The following is a 22,490-nucleotide window of genomic DNA, read 5'->3' on the forward strand; positions in this document are numbered from 1 at the left end:
TTGTCCTTGTATCCATAGCATCAGCACAGAAGGATCAGGTCTGGTTAAGAGGCATTTTTCAGGGTAAAATGGGACATGGGGTTTTTGTCATCCACCTGTGGTCCCCAGCCCACCTACACAAGGACACATCTCTGATGAGGAAACCTTCAGCAGTGCTTATTCTCTGAAATCCCTCCTTGGGATAGTTCTGGAAACTTCATTGCACTGTGGTCAGAATTTGCAAATGATTGGAAAAGTGGTCAATTTCATTACTTGTTTTAAAAAAAAAAAAAAAAAATCACCCCAAACAAGTCAAATTGAACCACAGCAAGGTGAAAGAGCTCTAAAATTAGGATACTGCTGGTGCTTTTACAACTCTCACCAAAACTGCTCTGAGTCACTTATTCTGTAAAACTTTTGGATTCTGACACTCTTGCACCCAAAATGTTGTGGCCAGGAGTGAGTGCTCTGCAGGAAAAAACAGAAAAATAGGAACTGCCCTTCTTAAAAAGAAATGGTTCTGGAAACATTCAAGATCAGGTTGGATGGGGCTGTGAAGAAGCTGATGCTGTGGAAGATGCTGCTCATTGCAGGGACTAGATGACATTTAAGGGTTCTTTCCCACCCAAACTACTCTGTGATTCTGTGAATTTTTTGATTCCACAATGAATGACCAAGATTTTCAGATTTTACCTGGGAGCAGGAAAATGGCTACAGTAGAAATGAGTTTATTTCTGCAGGCTGCCCTATCAGACCTGCCTGGCAACTCTGAGTTTAAGCTCTGGGATACAGGGATATGCTGGTGAGAAAACAAGTTTTCTGAATTTAATTTGGTTTGGAAGTGGTGACTGGTGGAACACAAAGCAAGGTCTGGATTTCGGGCGAATAGCACTGACCTCTCAATGCTCCACGAATACTCCTGTCCTAAAATGTCACTTTGCAGCTCATTTCCTTAAAGTTGGCTTCCCACCTACCGAGAATCCATTAGATATCTGTTATGCAAAGGACATTTCAGCCACTGGCAGCAACCACAGTTGATGTGAGACTGTGATCTCCATTAGATGTGCTTGGAAAATTTAGGCATGAAGTAGGAGATGATAATTTCTACTGCAGTGCAGTGGCTGGACAGGAAAAATACAGGTGTTTAATAGAGGAAAAACATGACTTTAGCTCTTCTGCTGTGTCTCCTGTGTAAGAATCAGGGGGTGGGAGGTTGGTGCAGTGACTAAAGAGAATCATGGAATGGTTTGGGTTAGAGGGGACCTTTAGAGAACATCCAGTTCCACCCCCCTGCAGAGGGCAGGGACACCTTCCACTGTTCCAGGGTGCTCCAAGCCCTGTCCAACCTGGCCTTGGACACCTCCAGAGATCCAGGAGCAGCCACAGCTTCTCTGGGCAACCTGTGCCAGAGTCTCACCACCCTCACAGTCAAGAATTCCCTCCCAAATCCAATCTATCCCTGGCCTCTGGCAGTTTGAAGCCATTCCCTGTGTCCTGTCCCTTGCCCCAAGTTCCTCTCCAGCTCTCCTGGAGCCCTTTTAGGCTCTGGTAGGGACTCTGAGGTCTCTCCAGAGCCTTCTCTTCTCCAGGCTTGTGGTAGAAGGATCTTGATCCACTCTATCACTCCCCCTTCCCAGCTGGACAGGGGAGAGAAAAGAAGATGTGAAGCAACTCCTGGATTGAGATAAGACAGTTTACAAAAACAGAAGTAAAAGTTTGTGCATCAGCAAAGAGAAAAAAAAGGTAATTTTATTCTTTACTTCTCATCAGTGAGTGATGTCCAACCACTTCCTGGGAAGCAGGGCCTCAGCACACAGAGCAGTTGATCTGGAAGGCAAATATTGTAAATAACAAATGCACCCCCTTCCTCTTTTCCTTAGCTTTATCTAAGCTGACATCCCATGCTATGGAATAAACCTTTGGATAACTTGAGGCACCTGTCCTGGTCGTGTGGATCCCAGGATCTTTCTCAAATTCTGAGTTTCTCACAAATCACCACTGAAGTCAAGCTTAGTCTAACCCCAGAAATTACCTCCACAATGCAGAGTGGGTCATGCAATAATTGTGTGTATTGCATTGTATTACCTGTATGAAGGGAGAGTGCTGCTGTATTTATAGGGATTTATAACATATACTCAAAAGGAAGAAAATACATTCTCTCCATGAAGAAAAAAATCAGTAAATGTGCTCCTACTTATAAAAAAAAAAAAATCTCATTTTACAAAAGTATCATAAACTGAACTGATGGCAATTAAAAAAATTGTGTAAAGTTTTCTTTTAATTTACAGCAGGTTCACCCAGGACTCCAGAGCTTCAGCACTTGGATGGTTGCTGTGGCTGCCCCTGGATCTCTGGAAGTGTCCAAGGCCAGGCTGGACAGGGCTGGGAGCAGCCTGGGATAGGGGAAATTGTCCCTGCCCATGACCAAGAATAAACACCAAAAGAAACTGATTTACCCATGAGCTTTCCCAACAGCTGCTGCCATCCAAAAGCATCCCAAGGTCAGATTTCTACCTGTGTCCTTCTTTGTTCCCAAAGGACTCACCCTGACAGCTCAGCTACCCAGGGTTTTAGATGCTGCTGCTCTCAGGGCTGTTTGCTGGGGTGCCCTGTATTTCCTTGGTGAATGGCAGGGTTTGTGAGGCTGGCACCAACAGCTGCACTGGATGATGCTGGTGTCAAAGTGGGTGTCTTCCAACTCAGGGTATTCTGTGGTTCTATGAATAAGGAGCAAAACAGACAAGGACTGCTGGGAGAAGGGTCAGAGGAGCCATCTGGGATCTTGAATTCACAGAATCACCAGGTTGGAAGAGACCTTCAAGATCACTGAGTCCAATCCATGCCCCAACACTGCAACTAAGCCATGGCACCCAGTGCCACATTCAGTCTTTTTTTAAACACATCCAGAGATGGTGACTCCACCACCTCCCTGGGCAGCCCATTCCAGAACTTTATCATTGTTTCAGTAAAAAACTTCTTCCTAATATCCAGGAAGAATATTCTATATTCTGTATTTCCCTTGGTGCATCTTGAGAGTCTGTGCTCTCGTTCTGAGAGTTGCTGAAAGAGACCAACCCCACCTGAGCACAGCCACTTTTCAGGGAGCTGTGGAGAGTGATAAGGTCACACCTGAGTCTCCTTTTCTCCAGACTAAACAACCCCAGCTCCCTCAGTCGTTCCTCATATGGCTTGTGTTCCAAGACGAAGATGAAAAGAAGCAGCCAACCAAAGTTTGGGACCGAAATGGGTCTCTTTAAGCACTGAGATGACAGAGTTTGTCTGAATGAAAACCAGTGCCTTTATTTTCAGCATCAAATCTGAATGCAGAGTGGAAAAGTCCCAAGCCTTGTAAAAGCAAAAGCTGTCTCTAGAAATGTATTTGCAGGGAGTTCACCACAGATGGGGATGGGTACTGATGCAACAGGATGGTGACAGGAGGATCCTTAAAGTCCCTTCCTACCCAAACCCTTGGGTGACCCCTCCTTCCCCCTCCCAGAAGGAAGAAGGCGCTCACAGAAGGCGAGCACAGCTCCTACTGGATTAATTATTTTAATTAATTAATTTAATAATTTTTAATTTAATGAATCTTGTACAGCTTCACTGACGCTGAGGAGGAGATGTCAGAGGGTGAGTCCTTGGGTTTGGTGACACCTGGCTCCTGAGGGTGCTGCTGGGTCTGCAGAGCCATTCTGTGATTCTGAGATAGTCTTTGAGGGGAGAAATGTCCTCAAGTGCCAACACAGTCAGATTTGGGTGCCTGAGGAATCTCAGCCAGGTAAAGTACATAGATAGTAACTTACTCTCAAGAAAGCTTTCATTATAGCCAAGAGAAGGGGTAGGTTTCATTTCAAAAGGCTTTTGATAACCTGCAATTTTTTTTGTTGTTGTTGTTTCAGTAAGCCTTCTTTAGTGTCCCAGTTTCCAGATTGCTAGCTCAGAGAAAACTCTGTGTCAGAATAAAAAAAAACCTTTGGGGCAACTTTTAATCTTATGGGGAAAATCATATAATTTTTTTTTTCACTTCAGAGCATTAAGAATTACAAAATAATTATTTGGAACTTGGAAAAACCTTGAAATCAGAAATTTTAAGAGGCACATTTTCTCCTCAGACCTTCACATCTTGCCTATGACAACCACCAACAAATGCGTTCATGCCCCGACATAAACCATGGAAATATTTTTTTTTTTTTTGCCATTGTAATATGTTGTGGTGCATCAGCCATGTTCAAATGCTAAACTATTCACCTTTCAGCTGCTTAGGTAACCCAAACCACTGACGCATTTAAGGTAGATAATTTAGGGTCGGGCTGGTTGAACCTGACCTTCCTCTGCCTCGTAGGCTTTCAAAAACGTATTTTGCTTCTAAATTTGGCAATTTAACTGACCCACTTTGAAAGGATATTTCAGTAAATTGCATTAGAGAAAACCCCTTCTGAGGGGACCGTTTCCTTTAACCTGCACACCTCTAACTTGAAGAGGGAAACTGAAATATACATTTAATTTCTGAAACATCAGCATCTTTAAAACAAGCGGATGTAGGTCACGGGTATCCCAGAACCTGCAAACTAAATTCTGCCCTTATTTGCATCCTCCTTGGAGTGTGAGAATGCTCATGGGGCAGCAATGAGACTGTACATTAGTGACATCCTTTGGATGGCACAAGGTGGGTAAAATTTTGACTTAGATATAAAAATTAAGGAAATATAAAAAATCTGTACTTTCTCCACATAATTTTTATTGAAAAACCCACTAAAATGAGACCTGGGAAATGTTCTGATCAGCAGCTCAAGGCTCTTACACTGAGAGTCACTTCATGGAGCACATCTGAGCTTCTTGAAACCCACTGTCAGAGCAAAATGATGGGAGTATTTCCTAAAAAAAGAAAGGTAAGAGAAAAAACTTGATGTTATAGAATCCTAAAATGGTTTGGGTTGGAAGGACCTTGAATATAATCCAGTTCCACTCTCTGCCACGGGCAGGGGCACCCTTCCACTATCCCAGATTACTCCAAGCTCTGTCCAGCCTGGCCTTGGACACTTCCAGCGATCCAGGGGGAGCCACAAGTTCTCTGGGTTACCTGTGTCTTGTGTCATTTTGCATCTCTCAGTCTTCACAAAGTTTCCCTGGAACCCCTCTGTCCCCTCCCTAACTTAGGAACTGGAAGTTTAACTATATCCATCACACTTCCCAAACTCCTTTCCTTGGGAACAAAACACGGCCTCATAGCACGAGAGAAGGAAGATGAAAGCAAAATGCAAAGGTGGCAAGCTTGAAACAAAGTTCACTCACTTTTTTCCCACGTGGAGAGTGATTGACTTTTGGGAACTCACTATCACCAAGCATTCTGATCAACACTGAGATACCACACCTGAGGTTTAACTGAATAGAAGTAGCCCAGTTCAGAGGAGAATTGAGCGTGAGCAGGGACATTGCTCCTCAGACATCAAGAAAAATTGCAGCCCATGGGAAGAATATGAGAGCAATTTGATGGTGGCCAGCTGTCCAACATCTGCCCAATCTGGGATGAAAAGATATCAGACTGACCAAGGAGTGAACTGATCCAAACCTGTGCCAGAGACATTTGGGGTTGATACCTACGGCATCCCAATTTAAAATCAAATACTTTGCACCCACAAATTTGCAACGTCTGTGGTTTTGTCACCATTTGAGTGACATGGCTGAAGGAATGACATCATCTACAGATCTAAGATATATCTTGTATTCCACCTGTGTTAATGGAACCTATAGACATACACTTCTTAATTTAGGTTATGGTCAGAAACCACAGTTAAGGTTGGGGGAAAAAACACCTACTCCAAATTATTTAGCACAGCCCAGAAACCCTTATAAAAGGTCCAGCAGCAGATGTGCCCAGACACCTTCAGCTCAGCAGAGCCCAGGACAAGGATCAGAAGCAATAAGAGAAGGAACAAAGATGTCCCTGACTTTTTGCGCTTCTCCGGTAAGAACTTGAATTCTGAGTTTATTTTCCATCCAGTTTGACAGAGATGTATTTAAATCATAATAGATGGAATAGGGATCTGCACCCACCTTTAAAATGCTTGTTTAAATAATTAATAATTAAAAAACTAAAGTGTGAGAATGCTTATGGGGCAGCAATGAGACTGTACATCAGTGACATGGAGCTCCCACAGCATTTTCTGAGGCAAGAAATAAATTGAAAACCTTAAAGTGTCTTTCTTTTTGTTATACCCTTTCTGCTATCTTCTGTATTATATTATTTTCTATAATTTAACATTACAACCAGATTACAACTGGGTGTAAATACAATAGTCAACACTGTGAGAATCAGTTAATGAGAACAAAAGTGGATGTGACATACAGCACATTTTTCCACAATTACTCCAACGTGCAGTAGGGGCTTTAACCACCAGTTAGGCTGACTTTGGATGAATTTCACACGTGTCTTGTGTCCTAAATATACCTATTGTCTCCAGCTCAGATTCCTGCTCCTCGTGCTGCTGGCCGTGCTATCAGCCAGCACTCCTGCCATGGGGAAGGTGATCAAGCCTGGGCTCAAGCCAGAGAATCTCTTCAAGCAAGCATCTGCTGGATGCCTGACTCAAAAAGACTCAAAATTCCCCCAAACTGTCAGAGTCAACCTCAGCATCAGCAGCACGAACCAGGACACCAGAACCAGTCCAGATGTCAGCAGCCGCTCTCTGGCTCCGTGGGATTACAGGTATGGACCCTGTCCCTGAGGCCTGGGAAAACACTGGATGCCCTGGCCAAGAAAAGTGCTTTCATCTCTATTTTCAGTGCTTCACAGTTGAGAAGGATACCCTCATATTTTAGAAATATGAGGGCATCCGTGTCTGTATAATCCTCTTTGAAAGAGAAACAGCACAAAAAAACCCTACATGGCGTAGCCAATATACAGAAGGAAAAGCAAACGACTTTTATAATTTAATAATTAATTTGTATACTGGGGCAAACTTTATCTTCTAAAGCATTCTTTATGTAAAACACCATTTAAAAAATACCTCAGAGGGTTAATAACGCACCAAATTCAACAGTGGTTTAACACCAACGTTTCGTGTCTTGGGGAGGAGCTGAAGGATTTGGGGTCTGTTAGCTGGAGTAACATGTTGGAGAGCTCAAATAATTTCTGATAAGTCTTTCAAAGTCAGTGCCAGCTCGAAGCAAATCCTTTGCAAAGGCAGTTGCATGCAGGCATCCATTCAAAACTATCCAATATTTAGTTACTTACATTTTATTTCGGAAAATTTGGAGAATCTGCTGTCCCCCCATGGGCAATACACCCCAGGATGCACAGGTTCCCGAGCAGGGAGCCCAGACTCATCCAGACTACCCTGCCTTTGGAATCAAACATTCCCTTTCCTGCCCACCCCCAGGATCGACGAGGACCACGACCGCTTCCCGCGGCTGATCGCGGATGCCGAGTGCCGCCACAGCCGGTGCGTGACTCCGGAGGGGCAGCTGGACCACGGCCTCAACTCCGTGCCCATCACGCAGGAAATCCTGGTCCTGCGCAGGGAGCAGAGGGGCTGCCAGCAGTCCTACAGGCTGGAGAAGAAAAAAATCACCGTGGGCTGCACGTGTGTCACCCCCTTGGTCCAGCACCAGGCCTGAAGGGAGCTGGAGGTGCAAGAGCGAGGAGCCACAGGGAACTTCCTTGCATGGAAGGGGCCTCCAAAAAGCTGAATCAAGCTATAAAATTTGTCAAGGATACATCAGAATATACTGAAAATGAGGCATCTCGGTTAAAAAATAATGTCTTCCCCCAAAATCTTGAACTCCATAAATTCAGTATCTAGACACCTTCATGTGTCAGGCTGAAAAGTAATGGGAACTCTTCCCATTCTTAGTTTACACTTTGAAATGTCTATTTATGTAAGTCTATTTATGCTGGTGGAAAATGTGATAATAATGTATTATCCTAATATATATATTTTTTAAGTATTAAGGTAATGTTTATTTATCTTTGTGTAATAAAAAGAAATCAGTAAAAATCTCTTTGGTATTCTCCTTTCTTTCTAAAGAAGTGTTCCTGATAAGGCAAGAAATCACTCTATCATGACCATAAAAGAGATTTACATGATGTTATATCTTCCAAATCTCTTGATAACATCTACCTCTGCAGCAGTAGAATGTAAAGCCCAGGGGAAAAAAAAATAGAGAAAGCACCATTTTGCCAATAGAGAAGCTAAGAAACCTGGAGGAAAATTATTTATAAAGTGGTATCAAAGAGATTAAAGACAGATGAGCAAAAAAAGAAATTTCTACCAGGTAATTACTGCCTAATTATCCAATTGGAAAAGGATTTGTAAAGATGGGTTCAACACAACACTTTGAACCCGTCTTTGGGGGAGAAAGAAACTCCCTCCCCTAAAACAGCGAGTGCATTTCCACTGCTGAGTTTCAACTTCACTCCAAAATCACCAATGAAATTCAGCCCAGCCCATTTCCCTGGAGCAGAGGCACCACCTGGATACACTGAGGGAAGCTCACGAGAGTCAGGTGGGTGACTGAAGCAATTAACCACATCTGGCTGATTGCAATCGTGATTTTTCTCTGTGTTCATGTCCTTCCAACCCGTTCTCAGCACTTCAGATGTGGAGCACCCTGACGCAGCACTTCAGCCGTGGTTGGATGGCGCTTGCGTGGGTGGGAGTCTGGCACAGCAGGTGGGTTTATTTAAAGCACACTTGGGTTAAAAGTGCCCCAGTGAACATGTTCTGTGGTTCAGAGGGCAAGGCTGGCTGGTGAAGATGGGGATGTTTTGTTTGCTGCTGTTCCAGGGAGGTGTGGCCCTGCTGAGGTACCGGCAAACGCAACAGCAAATACAGAACTTATGGAGGCACAGAGCTCAGGGCCGAGAGTCTCTAACCAGAGGAAGGTCCTCTCTAGTGAAAGCATCTTCTCCAGATCCAGCTGTGATCATCCCAAATGTTGCTACTGGGAATTACTGCCTCCAGCTGTTCCAACGAGCCCAAACCCTCCCTAACCTACTCCAGGTGGGTCAGCCCCTCTAACCCAAAGCCACAGCACAGCCACACCATTCCCTGACCTGGCAGATAAACACTGGGCCAAGGAAACATTGATTAACTCAGGCTGACCACAGTTCCTGCAATCACAGCAATGAACTCCCGTCCACACCTTCAGTTACCTTCAAACATTGATATAACTTTGCCTAAACAGAGGAATCTAGGAGTGTGTGTGATCCTAACTTAGCTAGTTTCTGACCTTCTCTCCAGTTATTCTTCCTTAAGGTCTCCTGCAGGTCCTGAAGTTTAAGCCAGCTGACTGTCCCACAAGTATTAAGCAAAAATGGACTTTAAAAAAAAACAAAACACAAAAAAAAACAAACCAAAAACATCAAGGAACAAAGGAACACTCATCCTTAAAGGTTTTCAAAGATTTATATAAATAACAGTCCAGGAAGATTGAAACAGAATGGACTTCCTTGTCATTTAGATAATTTTTTAATGTCCTGCCACTCCTAGAAAGAGTTTTGCCAAATTATCTGCAATTAGCCCAAGTAACTTCCAACAGTTAAAATCACAGAAAGTGCAATCCTTTCTTCCCTGGAAGTCATGTGCCACTAGCTGGAGTTGGCACATGTGTAGTGGTGACTGGAAAATGCTGAGAGAGCTATGCTGAGGTGGAAAAACTTAGAACCAAGTCAGAAAGAGATGACACAGCTGGAGCATGGAAAAGCCAACAGCTTTCTGCTGACAGACTTCACAGATCAGCGTCATAATCATGGAATGGAATGGGCTACAAGGACCTTAAAGGTCATATAGTTCCACCCCCCTGCCATGGGCAGGGACACCTTCCTCTACTCCAGGTTGCTCCAAGCCCCATCCAGCCTGGCCTTAGTGAAGAAACACTCCCTTGCAAAAATCCAGCATGATTTTTGTTGAACCATTTACCAACCCAGCTAAATCAGAGCCTTAGGAGAGAACCACTTTTATTTATTTGGACAACTCTGTGCTCACACCTACAGGATGCTTGGGTGTTCTACATGCTCCTGCAGAAGCATTTAATAGTTTCATTAATAAGCTGGATTTATAGGGCCAAAGGAGTGTTTTCTTTCCTACTGCAAGTTCTCTCCTAACTCCTGGTACCATGAGCCAAGAGGTTTTCCTTCCTGATTTCCTTCCTTGCTGTGTTCGGTTAGAAAGATGCAGAATAATCCCAAACCATTGCATCCTGACAAGGGTGACCTCATCAGTGTCCTTATCCTTCTACAGTCAATAATGACCAAAATGAGACACCAAAGAGAGTAGAGCTCTTCTTTCACCCATGCACAGCTCTTATCAGTTTGAGGTTCAACAGGTAAAGATTGTTCCTCCTTGTTTTCAAGAGTTTCAGTGCAAATTTCTGCTAATTTGATGCTCCTAAGTGATACTCTCATTGGAGGGAGGGGGGAGGAATTGCTGCAAAATCCTCTCCAACATAAAAGCTTCCAGTCCAGCACTGCTCCCCATCTCAGTTTCATGTCAGTTTGCAAAACCTGAGCAGCAGTATCTTGGCAACCTGTGAGTAAAACCCAGCAGAAAGGGAAGTTTGAGATTGGATTTTTGCAGATAATCCTGCTCATCATTGTCACTTATCAAAGCAATCTGGATGGAAACCAGATTCTTCTAAAAGGTGCTGCAGATTCAGCTGTAATGAGGGCCAAGAACACAAGTTTCAGAAGTCTGAAATAAAAAGGCACCCTGAAAAACTATAGGGTCGAGTTAGAGAGGAGATAAACCATCTCTATTCATTTACCAGAACTGGGAATCTTGATCATGATACAAATGTACCGTGCTTACTAAGAATGCAGATAAACAGAAACATGATTGTTTGTACTCATTTTACTCACTCATAGAAAGCTGTGCCCAGAAAACAGCATTTTGTCAGTCTGTGAGCCCCAAAGTGAGTCAAACATATTTTTAATACTTTGTTAAAGTTATAGGAAAAGGTAGAAAAGCTGAGCCACTTTCCTGAAGGAAGAATAAATAAACAATTACACCAAAAGCAAGAAGGGATTTCTCTGAATAGTTGAGGACCTGAACCTGCTGCCCCTATCTAGCCTTGGAAGTATGGGGAATAGTTAGAAAATATGAAAAATGTTTTTAATCCTAGAATATCCTGAGTTGGAAGGGACCCAGAAGGACCACTGAAGTCCAGCTCCTGGAACTCCTCTTTGGGAGCAGCAAAGGCAGAAAGTGTAGTTTGTGTCTGGGGCTGAGCTTGGCTGGCATCTTCTGAGCTCCTGACTGCCAGCACCAGCCCATCCCATCCCCACCAACAGCTCTGGCTCTGCTCAGTGGTACCAGACAATCACAGACATTTTAAGCAGGTTTGGGATTTTTTTTGTCACTGCCTTGCAACAGTGCTGTAGAAAATGCAGAATCAGCCCACTCATTCTTCTCAAGGACAAGGTTAAAAATAATATCAAACAAGGAAAAGGGAGAAGGAGATGGAAACAAAAGGAGATTGTGGTATTGTAGAATGGTTTGGGTTGGACATTAAAGATCAACTCATTCCATCCTCCTGCCATGGGCAGAGACACCTTCCACTATCCCAGGTTGCTCCAAGCCCCATCCCAACTGGCCTGGACACTTCCAGGGATGGAACAGCCACAGGTTCTCTCTGCCACTGCTTCACCACCCTCACAGGGAAGGTCAAGGAAAGTCTCCTGTTTTGGAGGTGATGGTGGCACGGGAGCAGGTTTAGGGTCTGGTCTCTTGGGCCATCTCCAGAACCTGCAGCTGATACAGAAACTCATCCTATCATCTGTACCCATCATTTTGGCACCAACCCACAGATCCCCACAGGACTGACCAGAAAATCCCTCTTCCAGAGAATTTCTGGACTGAGCAGAAAATTGCTCATCACCTTAAAATTTTGCCTGTAATGTCAAACTCTCAATAAGCCATGTTAGCTTTCCAGCCATTAACCCTCTGCCTTACCAAACAGATAATTCTTAGTTTTTTTCAACCTTTCACTTGCAACCTTTCCATTCTTTACATATTTAATTTTGTAACACTTTTCAAAGCAGTGACTTTTGTGGAATAGGTTGCTGTGGCCTGCAGTCCCTTTGAACACTCCCAGGAGCACCTGCCTGTGGTCAGGGGTCTAAAGAGGCCTGAGACACTTCCTGATCAACACAACCACAGGTCACAGCACAGGTCTGGGAGGAGGCATCTACCTGTTCTGGGTCACTGCTGTGCCCCCCAGCCTGTGGTAATACAGGGGGCTCTGCACTGGGCTCTACCCAACATCCCACAGGAGCTGCCACACCAGGATCAGCTGCCAGAACACACAGCCATGAGAGCAGTGAGCCAAAAACAAAAGTAGGAGGTTAGGGAGAGGAAATCAGAAGAGAAAAGGAATAGGAAAGGCCACAAGGCTCAGATACCAACCTGTGACTGGAGGCTGCTAAGCCCAGCAGGTTACCAGAAGACACTGGCACTGCTGCTACACCTCCAGCTGTGTCTTCTCCTCCTGGAAAAACAGCCCAGCCCCTGGAGGATGCTCCAAGCCCCATTGCAGAGCCAGAGATGCCCAGCTGGGCACCCAGGGTCTGGGACCACTGCTGCAAAGGGAACAAACCAAGCAAAGCCTTTAGCAAAGGCTGTGAATTGCACTTGCTCTCGGTGCTGATATGACTGTGCTGTTTATAAGAAGCTAAAATTTGTTTGCCGTGTTTGCTGATTCATAAAATCGCAGGGTGGTTTAGTGTTGGAAGGGACCTTAAAGATCATCTAGTTCCAACTCCCAAATGAGTAGATTGCTGGCAGCAAAAACCAGCACCCAAAAAATAACCAGGCTTGTATTCACAAGCTGCACTCTAAGAACGATGCCATTAGGAGGAAACAAACCCCACGTACAAGCAATGCCTCCCTGAGTGGTGTGTGGTTTGCAGTTGAGAGCTCTGCCTGCAAAACCTCATGACCCATGGGTGAGACTTCCTTAATTACCCATCTGTGTATTTTCCTAATTAGCCACCTCATTATCCATCCAGTTAGGACCACTCAGGGTAAGCTGGTGGGTGTTTAGGAGCATCAGCACAGGATGATGCCACAAACCCAGTGTCAAAGAAATTATGACTGAGAGGAGAGATGTAGAGTAGTTTTCTCCCTGAAAAACAAGTGAGGGCAGCCCCACAAGGGCAGCCCCACACCTACTTCTCTTCTGTGGAGAGAAGTAGGTCAGGAGTAAGAAGCGGGTTGCAATTTCCTGGTCAGCAGTTACTGAGAGGAGAGCAGGAGACGCCTCCCTGGGCTGGGGCTGCACCACATGAAGAGCTCGGTGGTCATAACGAAACAGCTGCTGCCACAAACAGGAGCAGATGCTCCTAACTGGATGAGAAGGGCACCCACGGAGGGTTGGAGTGGCTCCCAGTGACCCAGGGGGCACAGAACACACCCGAGTCAACAAAGAGCACCAGAGGACCTGAGAGCCTGGATGAGAGAAGCTGGAATTCAAAATACAGTTTGTGGTATCCAAGCTGTTACAACAGTGCAGGGTGGTGGGTGAAGAGCCTGCACCCACAGCAGTCAGCTCCAGCTGCAGACAAACCTGAAGTCCTTTTAATTTTGGTTACAATTATATACTTTTCTTTGCTGAGCATCCTAAAACATAAGAACCAATCTATACCTCCACTTCTACCTATAGCCTATCATAACTGCGATAGTTACCATATTCATGTTACTATTCTCCAGTCACTAAATGTTAGTATGTTACAGTTTAAGCTAGAAGTTGTTTTTCAGTTTTCTTGCAGTGGAAAATTCGGAGACCTTTTTTCTATTTGCAACATTGGCAGTCTTGTTTGGCTGTGGAGTCTTTGCTTGGTAGAAACATCTTCTGTTTGTGGTGGGTTTATCCTTTGCTCAAACCATTAAAACCCCTTCTAACTAACATACCCTTTGCCTTCTTAGCTATCCAATAAGAACCGCTCAGCAATTCTTTTCTTCTATATCAAAACTTGCTTTCATTTTTATTCCTTCTTCAGATTCTACATTCAAAAAAATCTTTCTGCCAAGCATACATACCTGTTAAAATTTCTTGTCACACTTTCATTCATCCCAAAAAGAGGAGACATCATAGAATTATAGAATCACAAAATTACGGAATGTTTTGGGTCAGAAGGGAACTCAAAGACCATCTCATTCCATCCCTGCCACTTCCACTATCCCAGCTAGCCCAAAGCCCAACCCAACCTGGCCTGGATTCATTTAGACCCAACAACTCACCTGGCCCACCCTGGGGAGGAAAGCCAGGGTCTACCTGCACCAGGTGGATCTGATTTAAAGCGGTTTCTGCGCAGTCAAAATGAAATACTAGAATGCTTGCGTGGGTTTGTCCTGATTTAAATGTAAAAGGAAATGCAGGCTTAAAACCTCCTGCAGCAGAAACCAAACTCAGAGGTCTGAGAGCCTGGCTCAGCTCTGGATGAAAGAGGAGCAATGTCAAAAAAAGAAATATTGCAGTAATTTGATAAAATAGTAGATAGCTATAGGATCATGGAATATCCTTAGGGACACACAAGGATCACCCAGTCCAGCTCCTGAGCAGTGGGCTGTGCCAGGCTGTGCTCCTTGTGCAGCTCAGGGAGGGAAAAGGGCAATTCCTCATTTCCGAACGCAGGACACCTCAGCCCAGCAGCAAACCATGCCCTGCAGGTCCAGTTCCTGGTTCCTTGATGTGAGGGATCCTCATCCACCACTTTAATCCCATCCAGCACCTGGGAATTACCTGGCTGGGGAGCAGTGGGATGAAGCCATCCGACATCTCCCCGCATTTCTGCTCAGCCAACCATTCAGCTGGGGGAGGAGAGGGTTGTTTACAGGGATGAAAGCTTGCCTGGAGGAGGATAGGACAGACCTTTCCCAGCTCTAATGAACCATCCCAGATTCTGGCTGCAGCCCTGGAATGTGACATCTCCCGTCTTGTTTCCCACCATCCCAGAGGTCTAAAAAACCTCATTCCATTGCCACCACTGCCTGCAGAACCTCCCTTCACTGCTTTCAGCCTCTTCTTTGTGTCTTTTCATCTATTTAGGCTGCAAGTTCTCTTCTGCTCCTTCTTACTCATTTCACTGCACAGGAAAATACCCGAGCTGTGCTGAAATCTCTCAGTGCTACCGCAGCACAAACCCCTTCTCTGTGTCTGTTGTCATTCTGAACTACCATGAAAAAACATTTTTTTAAATAAAATATTCTTTTTATTCAGCAGATAAGTTATTGAATAAATACAGATTAAATTTATCAATTTTTTATACTCTGAGCATACACAGAATCATAAATACAGCCATAAATAGAAGACATAAATAGAAATATAGATATCTGTTGGTTTTTTACCATTTTAGCACTCAACAAGTGGAATCAATTACTTCCCCAAATGTTTTGCAATAAATCAATTGCAGCACTGACATAAACCCAGACTGTGGTGACAATCAGGCCTGGTGGCACCAATATCTGACTGACACCAGTAATATCTCAGTGAGCAGAGATGGCCAGAGAAGGACAATGGGATAGGGATGAAGAAGGGAGGGAGAAGGTGCAGGATCGGGAATTTTTTGTGGCAGTGCTGGTGGACAGGTATTCAATTAGAGCAATTTACTGCCAAGGACAACTTCAGAAATGATAATTAATTTGGTTCACCAAACTGATATAAACCACGGTGAATGGAAAATAAATTTTTAAAAAGCACTGCTTTCTCCTCTCACTGCTTGGGGCCACAAATAAAATTCTTCCTCCCCTCCACCACCAGCTACCAGTGCTGAAACCCATAAACGAACAACAGCAAGAATCACAACTTTCAGGAGACAATTTGCTCAGATTTGGAAGAGGAATGATGAGTTGAATTCCTGGAGTGCGAGGCTGGCAGCTGTGAGATTTTTATGGGATTTACTCCCTCTTCCCAACGCTGCCTGCCCTGATGGCTGCTGCTAGGACTGGTGCTGGATGACGGGGGTGACACAGGTGCAGCCCACGGTGATGATTCTCTTCTCCAGGCGGTAGGAGGGCACGCAGCCCCTCTGCTCCCGCCGCAGCACCAGGATCTGCTGCTGGATGGGCACCGAGTTGAGGCTGTGGTCCTCCTGCCCCAGGGGGGTCACACAGCCCGACAGGCGGCACTGGGCATCGGCAATCACCCGCGGGAAGCGGTCAGGATCCTCGTCCAGCCTGGGAATGGGGACACAAAACTGATTTAAGCACTTGAGTTGCTGTTTTATTTTTCTGGAAAAATCTCCTCACCGGGATTTTTTTCTCCTGGGAAGCTGAGAAGCCTCAAAGAAAAAGGAAAACAATGTTCTCCTGGATTGTCGAGCAAATTGTATTCTGTTTGCCATCTGTAAGGCAGTTGTCTTTTGTTAAGTTGGCAGTTTTCCTTATCTCTTCCACAACTGGGGAGACATCTGCTGATAACAGGCTATTAAATGTCACTGCATGACTGATAAGAGCTACAGAATCCCATTGGTAGATGTGAGTCCAGAGGGAGGAGCCAAGCATTCCTACCCAGATATAACCTGGAGATTCTGGAATATCAACACAGCTTCTCCACTGGATTTCCCAGAGGAACAGCTGCTCTCTTCCCCTGGATCTTCAGAGGAACACTGCACCCTTTTCTACAGGATTTCTACACCTGACACTGCAGGAGGGCTGCAGCCACAATTCCAACTGGATTGCTACCATAACCCTGACCCGCAGGGTGTCAGGTTGTGTTCTGACTCTGTCAGTGTTGTTTTGGTTTACTGCATTGTTTACCTTTTTTTTTCTTCCCTGTTAAAAACTATTATTCCCTGCTCCCATATTTTTTGCCTGAGAGACCCTTAATTTGAAATTTATAGCAATTTGGAAAAGTGGGGTGGGGGTGGGTGGGGGTTTACATTCTCCATTTCAAGGGTGGCTCCTGCCCTCCTTAGCAAACACCTGTCTTTTGAAACTAAGACAAATATTATCTCATTTGCTTCTCCTGTGTTTTGCTGCTTTGGAATGTGGTTGGAGATTGTTTATCCAACATGTGAATTGTTTTGACTTAATAGCCAATCACTGCCAGCTGTGTCAAGGCTCTGGAGAGTCACGGGTGTTTCATTAATGTCTTGTTAAGCCTTCTGTAAGTATCCTTTCTCTATTCTTAAGTATAGTTTTAGTATAGCATTCTTTAATATAATATAATATAATATGATAAAATAATAAATTAGCCTTCTAAAGACATAAATTCAAATTTATCTTTCCTCCCCACGATGGGGAACCCCAAAAATACCACACACTTGGACATTGTGGTCTGGTAGGATCTTGTTTATGTTTCCATCATCCTATTTAACCTGTGCTTTCTCACTTTGAGACACAAAGGATTTCCTTATCCTCAAGGGTTTCACAATGATTTCCTAGAAATGGAGTCAGCACTGGCAGGGTAATATTGCTGTTCTATTCTTTAGGAGCTGATGAATGGAGTGGAGCTGGGTTAAATAATACAGAACTCACAGCTGCCCTATTCATTTTTGTTTGGTTTTAATTTCAGCATTTAGATGTTTCTTTCTGTTAGGAAAATGTGAAATGTCAATGTACTCACATCATTCTTTTCCTAGAGGAATAATTAATTTCATTATTATTTCAACGCCATGCAGAACTACAGGCTTGGGGCAGAGGGGTTAGACAGCTACTCAGAGGAGCTGGGGAAGGGTCTGGAGCACCAAAAGCAGCTGAAGGAGCTGGCAAAGGGGCTCAGCCTGGAGAAAAAGAGGCTGAGGGTCTGGCTCTGCACAACTCTCTGACAGGAGGAGGCAGCCAGGGGGGTCGGACTCCACTCCCAGGGAAAAAGGGACAAGAGGAAACTGCCTCAAGTTGCTCCAGACAAGGTTTATATTGGATATTAAGAAAAATTTCTTCCCTGAAAGGGTTGTTAAGGCGTGGCACAACTGCCCAGGGAGGTGGAGGAATCACCATCCCTGAAGGGCTTTAAAAGCCATGTGCATGCGGTGGCACCTGGGGACATGGGTCAGTGGTGGCCTTGGCAGTGCTGGGGGAATGGTTGGACTCCAAGACCTCAGAGGGCTTTTCCAGCCTTAATGATTCCGTGATTGATAAAGACTGGCAAGATGATTAGAAACCATTCCAGTGATAGCCCCTTGCACAGCAAACAGTTTCTCTTGAAGAAATCTCAGCCAACATCAGAACCATATTCATGGGACTCTGGGCATACACTGAGAATGAACCACAGCCACCACAAGAAGCCATCTGGGGTGTGGCACAGCCCTCACAATTTAGAGAACAACTGAACAGTTACCTGTAATCCCAAGGAGCGAGAGACCGGTTCCTGACATCATGGACCATCCCAAAGGCATGATCTGAGTTGCTGATCCGGATGTCAACATCCACTGTTGTGGGGAATTTGGGATTCTTTTGGTTTGGGCAACCTTCCCTCAGCCTGGCAGAGGCACCAGCCTTTCTGTGGGGGGAGCTCCTCACAGTCAGGGCTAAAACCAGCACCAAAACCAGTGATCTGAACTGGGGGAGAGAAAGGTTGTTAGTTCTGCCCAGTCAGGAAAGAGAAAGCACAAAGGGCCAAGTCTTGGTTAGACTGGACCATCTTCATACTTATGTTTGTGTGAAATGGGCCAAGATGAGCAAATAGCAAAATGATGTTAATAAAACTCATCATAACTGATGCTAAACTCTGATTTAAATTCTGGTTTATAATTGATTCTGCACCAAGAAAAGCATCTGTCCAACAAGCTATGAAGATCCTATTCTGTGGTCATACAGCACCATCTTTTCATCTAAAAACTGGATAAGGACTCGGCTGACCCCTGTGCCTAAGCCTAAAACCTTGCCCAGCCATGGCTTTCTCAGGACAGTAAAAACTGGCCACCCACAGCCATCTGCTGGAAATAGCCCTTTTCCCAAGAAAATCTGGGATTCTTGGGCCATTTCCAGTAGGCAGAGTTTTAGTAAATGATGGAAGCATAGAATATCCTAAACTGAAAGGGAAACACAAGGCTCATTAAGACCAGTTCCTAAAGAGAAGACAAAATAAATGCAGGGCATTTAAGAAAATCACAGGAGCTGACAGAGCTGCAAATGCTAGCCAGGTTGAAATTCAAATGCCAGGGTATCCACAGTGAAATTTCAGAAATTTTGACAACATGTTGTCTGTGAAAAGGACTCTGCCAATCCCATATCAGCAGTGCTGATGAGTGAGATAAATAAATAATGGATAGTCCACCGCACCCTTGTCACTCACTCACCAAGCAGCTGCATCAGACACACCCAGCATCCCATTCAACTCCCAGCAAGGCTAAAAGAGTTTTCTGTACAAATCAGGAGATCTGCACCCTGCTTTCTCTCTTGCAGCAAATACATTTTATCCTTTATTTTAGATATAAGTACTTACCCCAGCAGAGCTCCCGAAAGCCATGGTAACCTCCCTGCTGCTTTGGGTAGATGTTAGGGCAACAGGACAAGGAGTTCTTCTTCTCTGAGACCCTTTCAACCCTGCTTGTGTCTCAAAGACAGTTGTGCTCTCCATTTTATAGCAAAGCTGAGGCACTGCCACCCTTTCCATTGCAGCACAGCTGGCTTACCTGACCTGAGGTTAGGAGCTGATATTGCAATTTTTAGCCCACTTCCTCCCATCTACCTCCAAAAAAGGGAAGGGCAAATACTACTACCAGCATCCCAAATCAGCCAATAGCATTTATTTAGGCAGATCAAGAGATAAGGAAAGAAAATTTTTTAAAAAATTGTTTAGGCAGGTGTTTTTTGGTTTGTTTTTTTTTTTTTCACTCCTTTCCACCACCTTCTTTCTAATAATAGTGTTCTTTTGCCACAAAGTCATGTGGATGCACTTCCACGTGCCTCAAACAAGCCCAACAGCAGAGATCAGTGAGCTGCAAAGCCAGGCACCCAGCAGGGACTTCAAAATGAGAGCAGGACATGGAACTTCACCATTTAACCTCCCTTCAACTGCACAATCCACACCCAGCTCATGTTAGGGATCCCTGTGTCCAGCAGGGACTGGGCAGGGGAAGAATAAGTGCCATGGGGAATTCCTTCTGGGGGCTATCAGGGCACCAGGAGCTGGGATGCCTTCCTGCTGTGGTGATACATTGTGGAGAATTCTGAACACTCATACATGCCCTGTTAGGGCCCTGACCACCTTCACCAGGAGCCCCATTCCGGCTCAGCTTTGACTCCCAGTCCCTGCTGTGGTGTGCTGTTGGAATATTGGTCTTTTGTCTTTTCTCTGGCCCTGTAAACTGGGTGGACCTTGGAGCAGCATTTCTCCTGGTTGGGCTCCTGGACATACATGGTGGTGAATGGGGCTGGAGCACAAGGAAGGGCCCAGACGTATGGAATATTCTGGAACTAGTCCATCTTGATATCTTTAGTGTTGGAACCCAGGACATTCCTCTGGCTGCCCTGGAGGACTTGAGACCCTGGCAGGGGGCTCAGAGACCTTGGCACAGGGTCAAAAACACCTGTGCCTTCGATTTTAACCCATGGAAACAATTACCAGCTTTGTTCGAGGAGTTACAAGCCACAGGGGTTTGAGTAGAATGATAGTGAATTTATCACAGGGTGAAAATGTAGAATTTTGGGGTTTTTAGAATGGGGGTTCAGGAGGCAAGATGGAGGAATCTGGGCGTGTCCTGTCTTTCTCCTTCTTCTTCTTAGCCTCCATCTTCTGGGTGATGTTGGTACTTTTAGATTGGTTTAGAGTAGAAACACGCTGCCTAACATAGGTGATAGGTATTGGGAAATTATTGTAAATAAAGTCCACGTGGTTTTTAGTATAAAAGATAACACTGCCCTGAAGGTGGGCAGCGTGCCATGAACCGACGTGCTGGACAGATCTCAGCAGGTCAGAGAAAGAATGTTGTAGATCAGAAATAATAAACAACCTTGAGAACGAGAACAGAAGAATCCTGACTCCTTCTTCAGCTGCCGGGCTGGGAAATGAGACCCTCTAACACATCTCGAGGTCATCATGACCACAGAGACCCCTGAGACTTTAGCACTCCCACACACACAGTTTCTTACTGATCCACCTTTATCCTTTCCTTTGCACACTTTGCTCCTGCTCCTGTACATCCCATAAATCCTGTACAATCCCAGAACACTCTAATAAGTCCCATGGCCCTGTAGCCAGCAAGGTGGTTTGAGGAAAGCCACTCCTGACTTGTCTGGTGGCACTCATGGGGGATATGGTGGGACTTGGATGACCATCATCCTTGATCAGCCCTGAAAGAGCTGGGTCAGAAACTTCATTTGAATCCCTCCACCTGGTCCTGTTCCTTTGTGTTCAAGGAAGATTTAATCCCTCTCAATCACACAGTCCTCACTTAATAATTAATAGGAGGGGCAGGCATGAAAATGGAAGGGGAAACAGGATTCTGCAGCCTGTGAGCCAGAAAGGAGCAGCCACCAACCGGAAAGCTGGTGCATGTGGTGTTTCCCTGGAGCACCAGCAGGTTTCTTTGGGAGTAAAAGCTATTTTTATGGCAGAAAAAAAAAAAAAAAAAACCACATAACAACCTGATGAAGTTTATTTGTGGAGAAAAGCCCTGAGAGAAACTTTTCCCAAAGCTATGTAGCCAAGTTGGAAGCAAAGGACTAAAGAGCGGGACTCTTCACACAAATTCATGTTCAGTCATCCAAGAAATCAACAGATTCATGACATTTTCAGTCCTACAAAAAAAAAAAAAAATCAGAAACCTCTTTCAAATTCACAGAACTTTCCAAGGAGAAGGGACTGATGGTGCCTGCTCTGTCACCTGCCTTGAATCACAGCAGCAGAAATCTCCAGTGACTGATGCTTTACATCACTGCAGGATGTCGTCATGACTTTGTGGTCTGGTTCAACCGACAGCTCAGAGCCCAGCCACTCTCCTCCTGCACATTTGTCACATTTCAGGTTACCCGATCCACCCGAGGCAACACCAGTGCTGTGACACATTCTGTTCCTAGTCTGACTGTCCCAAATATTCACCAGTGCATCTGCTGAGATGAGACACAGAGCGTGGAGGAGCAAGAGAGGGTAGAATTACCAGAAATCCACTTTTTTTAGCCCAGAAGCTGACCTCCTTTTTTTCCCCCTGAGCGTTCACCGTGAAAGGAAAGGGCACTGCCATGAAAATGGGCTGGATTGTGAAGGAACGGGGTTGAGTGGAAATGGTTGCTTGTGACAAAGCAATGACGTTACCACACCAAACACCAGGTTATGAACCCCCACCACCACTTTCCACTCACTTCTTGTGTCTTCAGCAGCTTGTAACTTCAGAAGGGATTCCCTCTTTGACCCAGAATTTCCTACAATTGAACTTGATTTGAAGTTCACTAAAAAAATTTCATTGAAAAGAGGCCACCAAACATGAATCATCACAAAGGAGGAAAAATACTTTTATTCCTAGAATCACAGAATGGCTCTGGTGGGAGGGGACATTAAAGATCATCCAGTTCCAATCCCCTGCCATGGGCAGGGACACCTTCCACTATCCCAGGCTGTTCCAAGCCCCCTCCAAG

At 44.9% G+C, this 22,490-nt stretch overlaps 2 protein-coding genes across 2 annotated transcripts; one reads left to right on the forward strand and one right to left on the reverse strand.

The window, feature by feature from the left end:
• Positions 1–5,914: 5,914 nt before the first annotated feature.
• On the forward strand, positions 5,915–7,593 carry IL17A (interleukin 17A). Its single transcript, XM_030236212.2, has 3 exons — positions 5,915–5,941; positions 6,438–6,682; positions 7,356–7,593. The coding sequence occupies exons 1-3, from the start codon at positions 5,915–5,917 to the stop codon at positions 7,591–7,593; spliced, it is 510 nt and encodes a 169-aa protein (XP_030092072.2).
• Positions 7,594–15,910: 8,317 nt separating this feature from the next.
• LOC103823243 (interleukin-17F-like) lies at positions 15,911–19,442 on the reverse strand. The gene is made up of 3 exons (XM_009098297.3): positions 19,360–19,442; positions 18,253–18,473; positions 15,911–16,148 (listed from the first exon to the last, which is right to left on the reverse strand). Exons 1-3 carry the CDS (start codon positions 19,381–19,383, stop codon positions 15,911–15,913), a joined length of 483 nt encoding a protein of 160 aa, XP_009096545.1. The 5' UTR covers positions 19,384–19,442.
• Between the last annotated feature and the right edge of the window lie 3,048 nt (positions 19,443–22,490).

The sequence above is a fragment of the Serinus canaria genome, chromosome 3 (assembly GCF_022539315.1).
Source record: "Serinus canaria isolate serCan28SL12 chromosome 3, serCan2020, whole genome shotgun sequence".
Lineage (NCBI taxonomy): Eukaryota > Metazoa > Chordata > Aves > Passeriformes > Fringillidae > Serinus > Serinus canaria.

Bases quoted from the DNA above. Each gene is read 5' to 3' on its own strand.
- IL17A (XM_030236212.2), top strand. From the start codon at position 5,915: ATGTCCCTGACTTTTTGCGCTTCTCCG. The intron at 5,942-6,437 runs GTAAGAACTTGA...TATTGTCTCCAG, and splicing joins TGACTTTTTGCGCTTCTCCG to CTCAGATTCCTGCTCCTCGT. The intron at 6,683-7,355 runs GTATGGACCCTG...GCCCACCCCCAG, and splicing joins CTGGCTCCGTGGGATTACAG to GATCGACGAGGACCACGACC.
- LOC103823243 (XM_009098297.3), bottom strand. From the start codon at position 19,383: ATGGCTTTCGGGAGCTCTGCTGGG. The intron at 18,474-19,359 runs GTAAGTACTTAT...TCTCTCCCCCAG, and splicing joins CTTTCGGGAGCTCTGCTGGG to TTCAGATCACTGGTTTTGGT. The intron at 16,149-18,252 runs GTAACTGTTCAG...CCCCATTCCCAG, and splicing joins CTCGCTCCTTGGGATTACAG to GCTGGACGAGGATCCTGACC.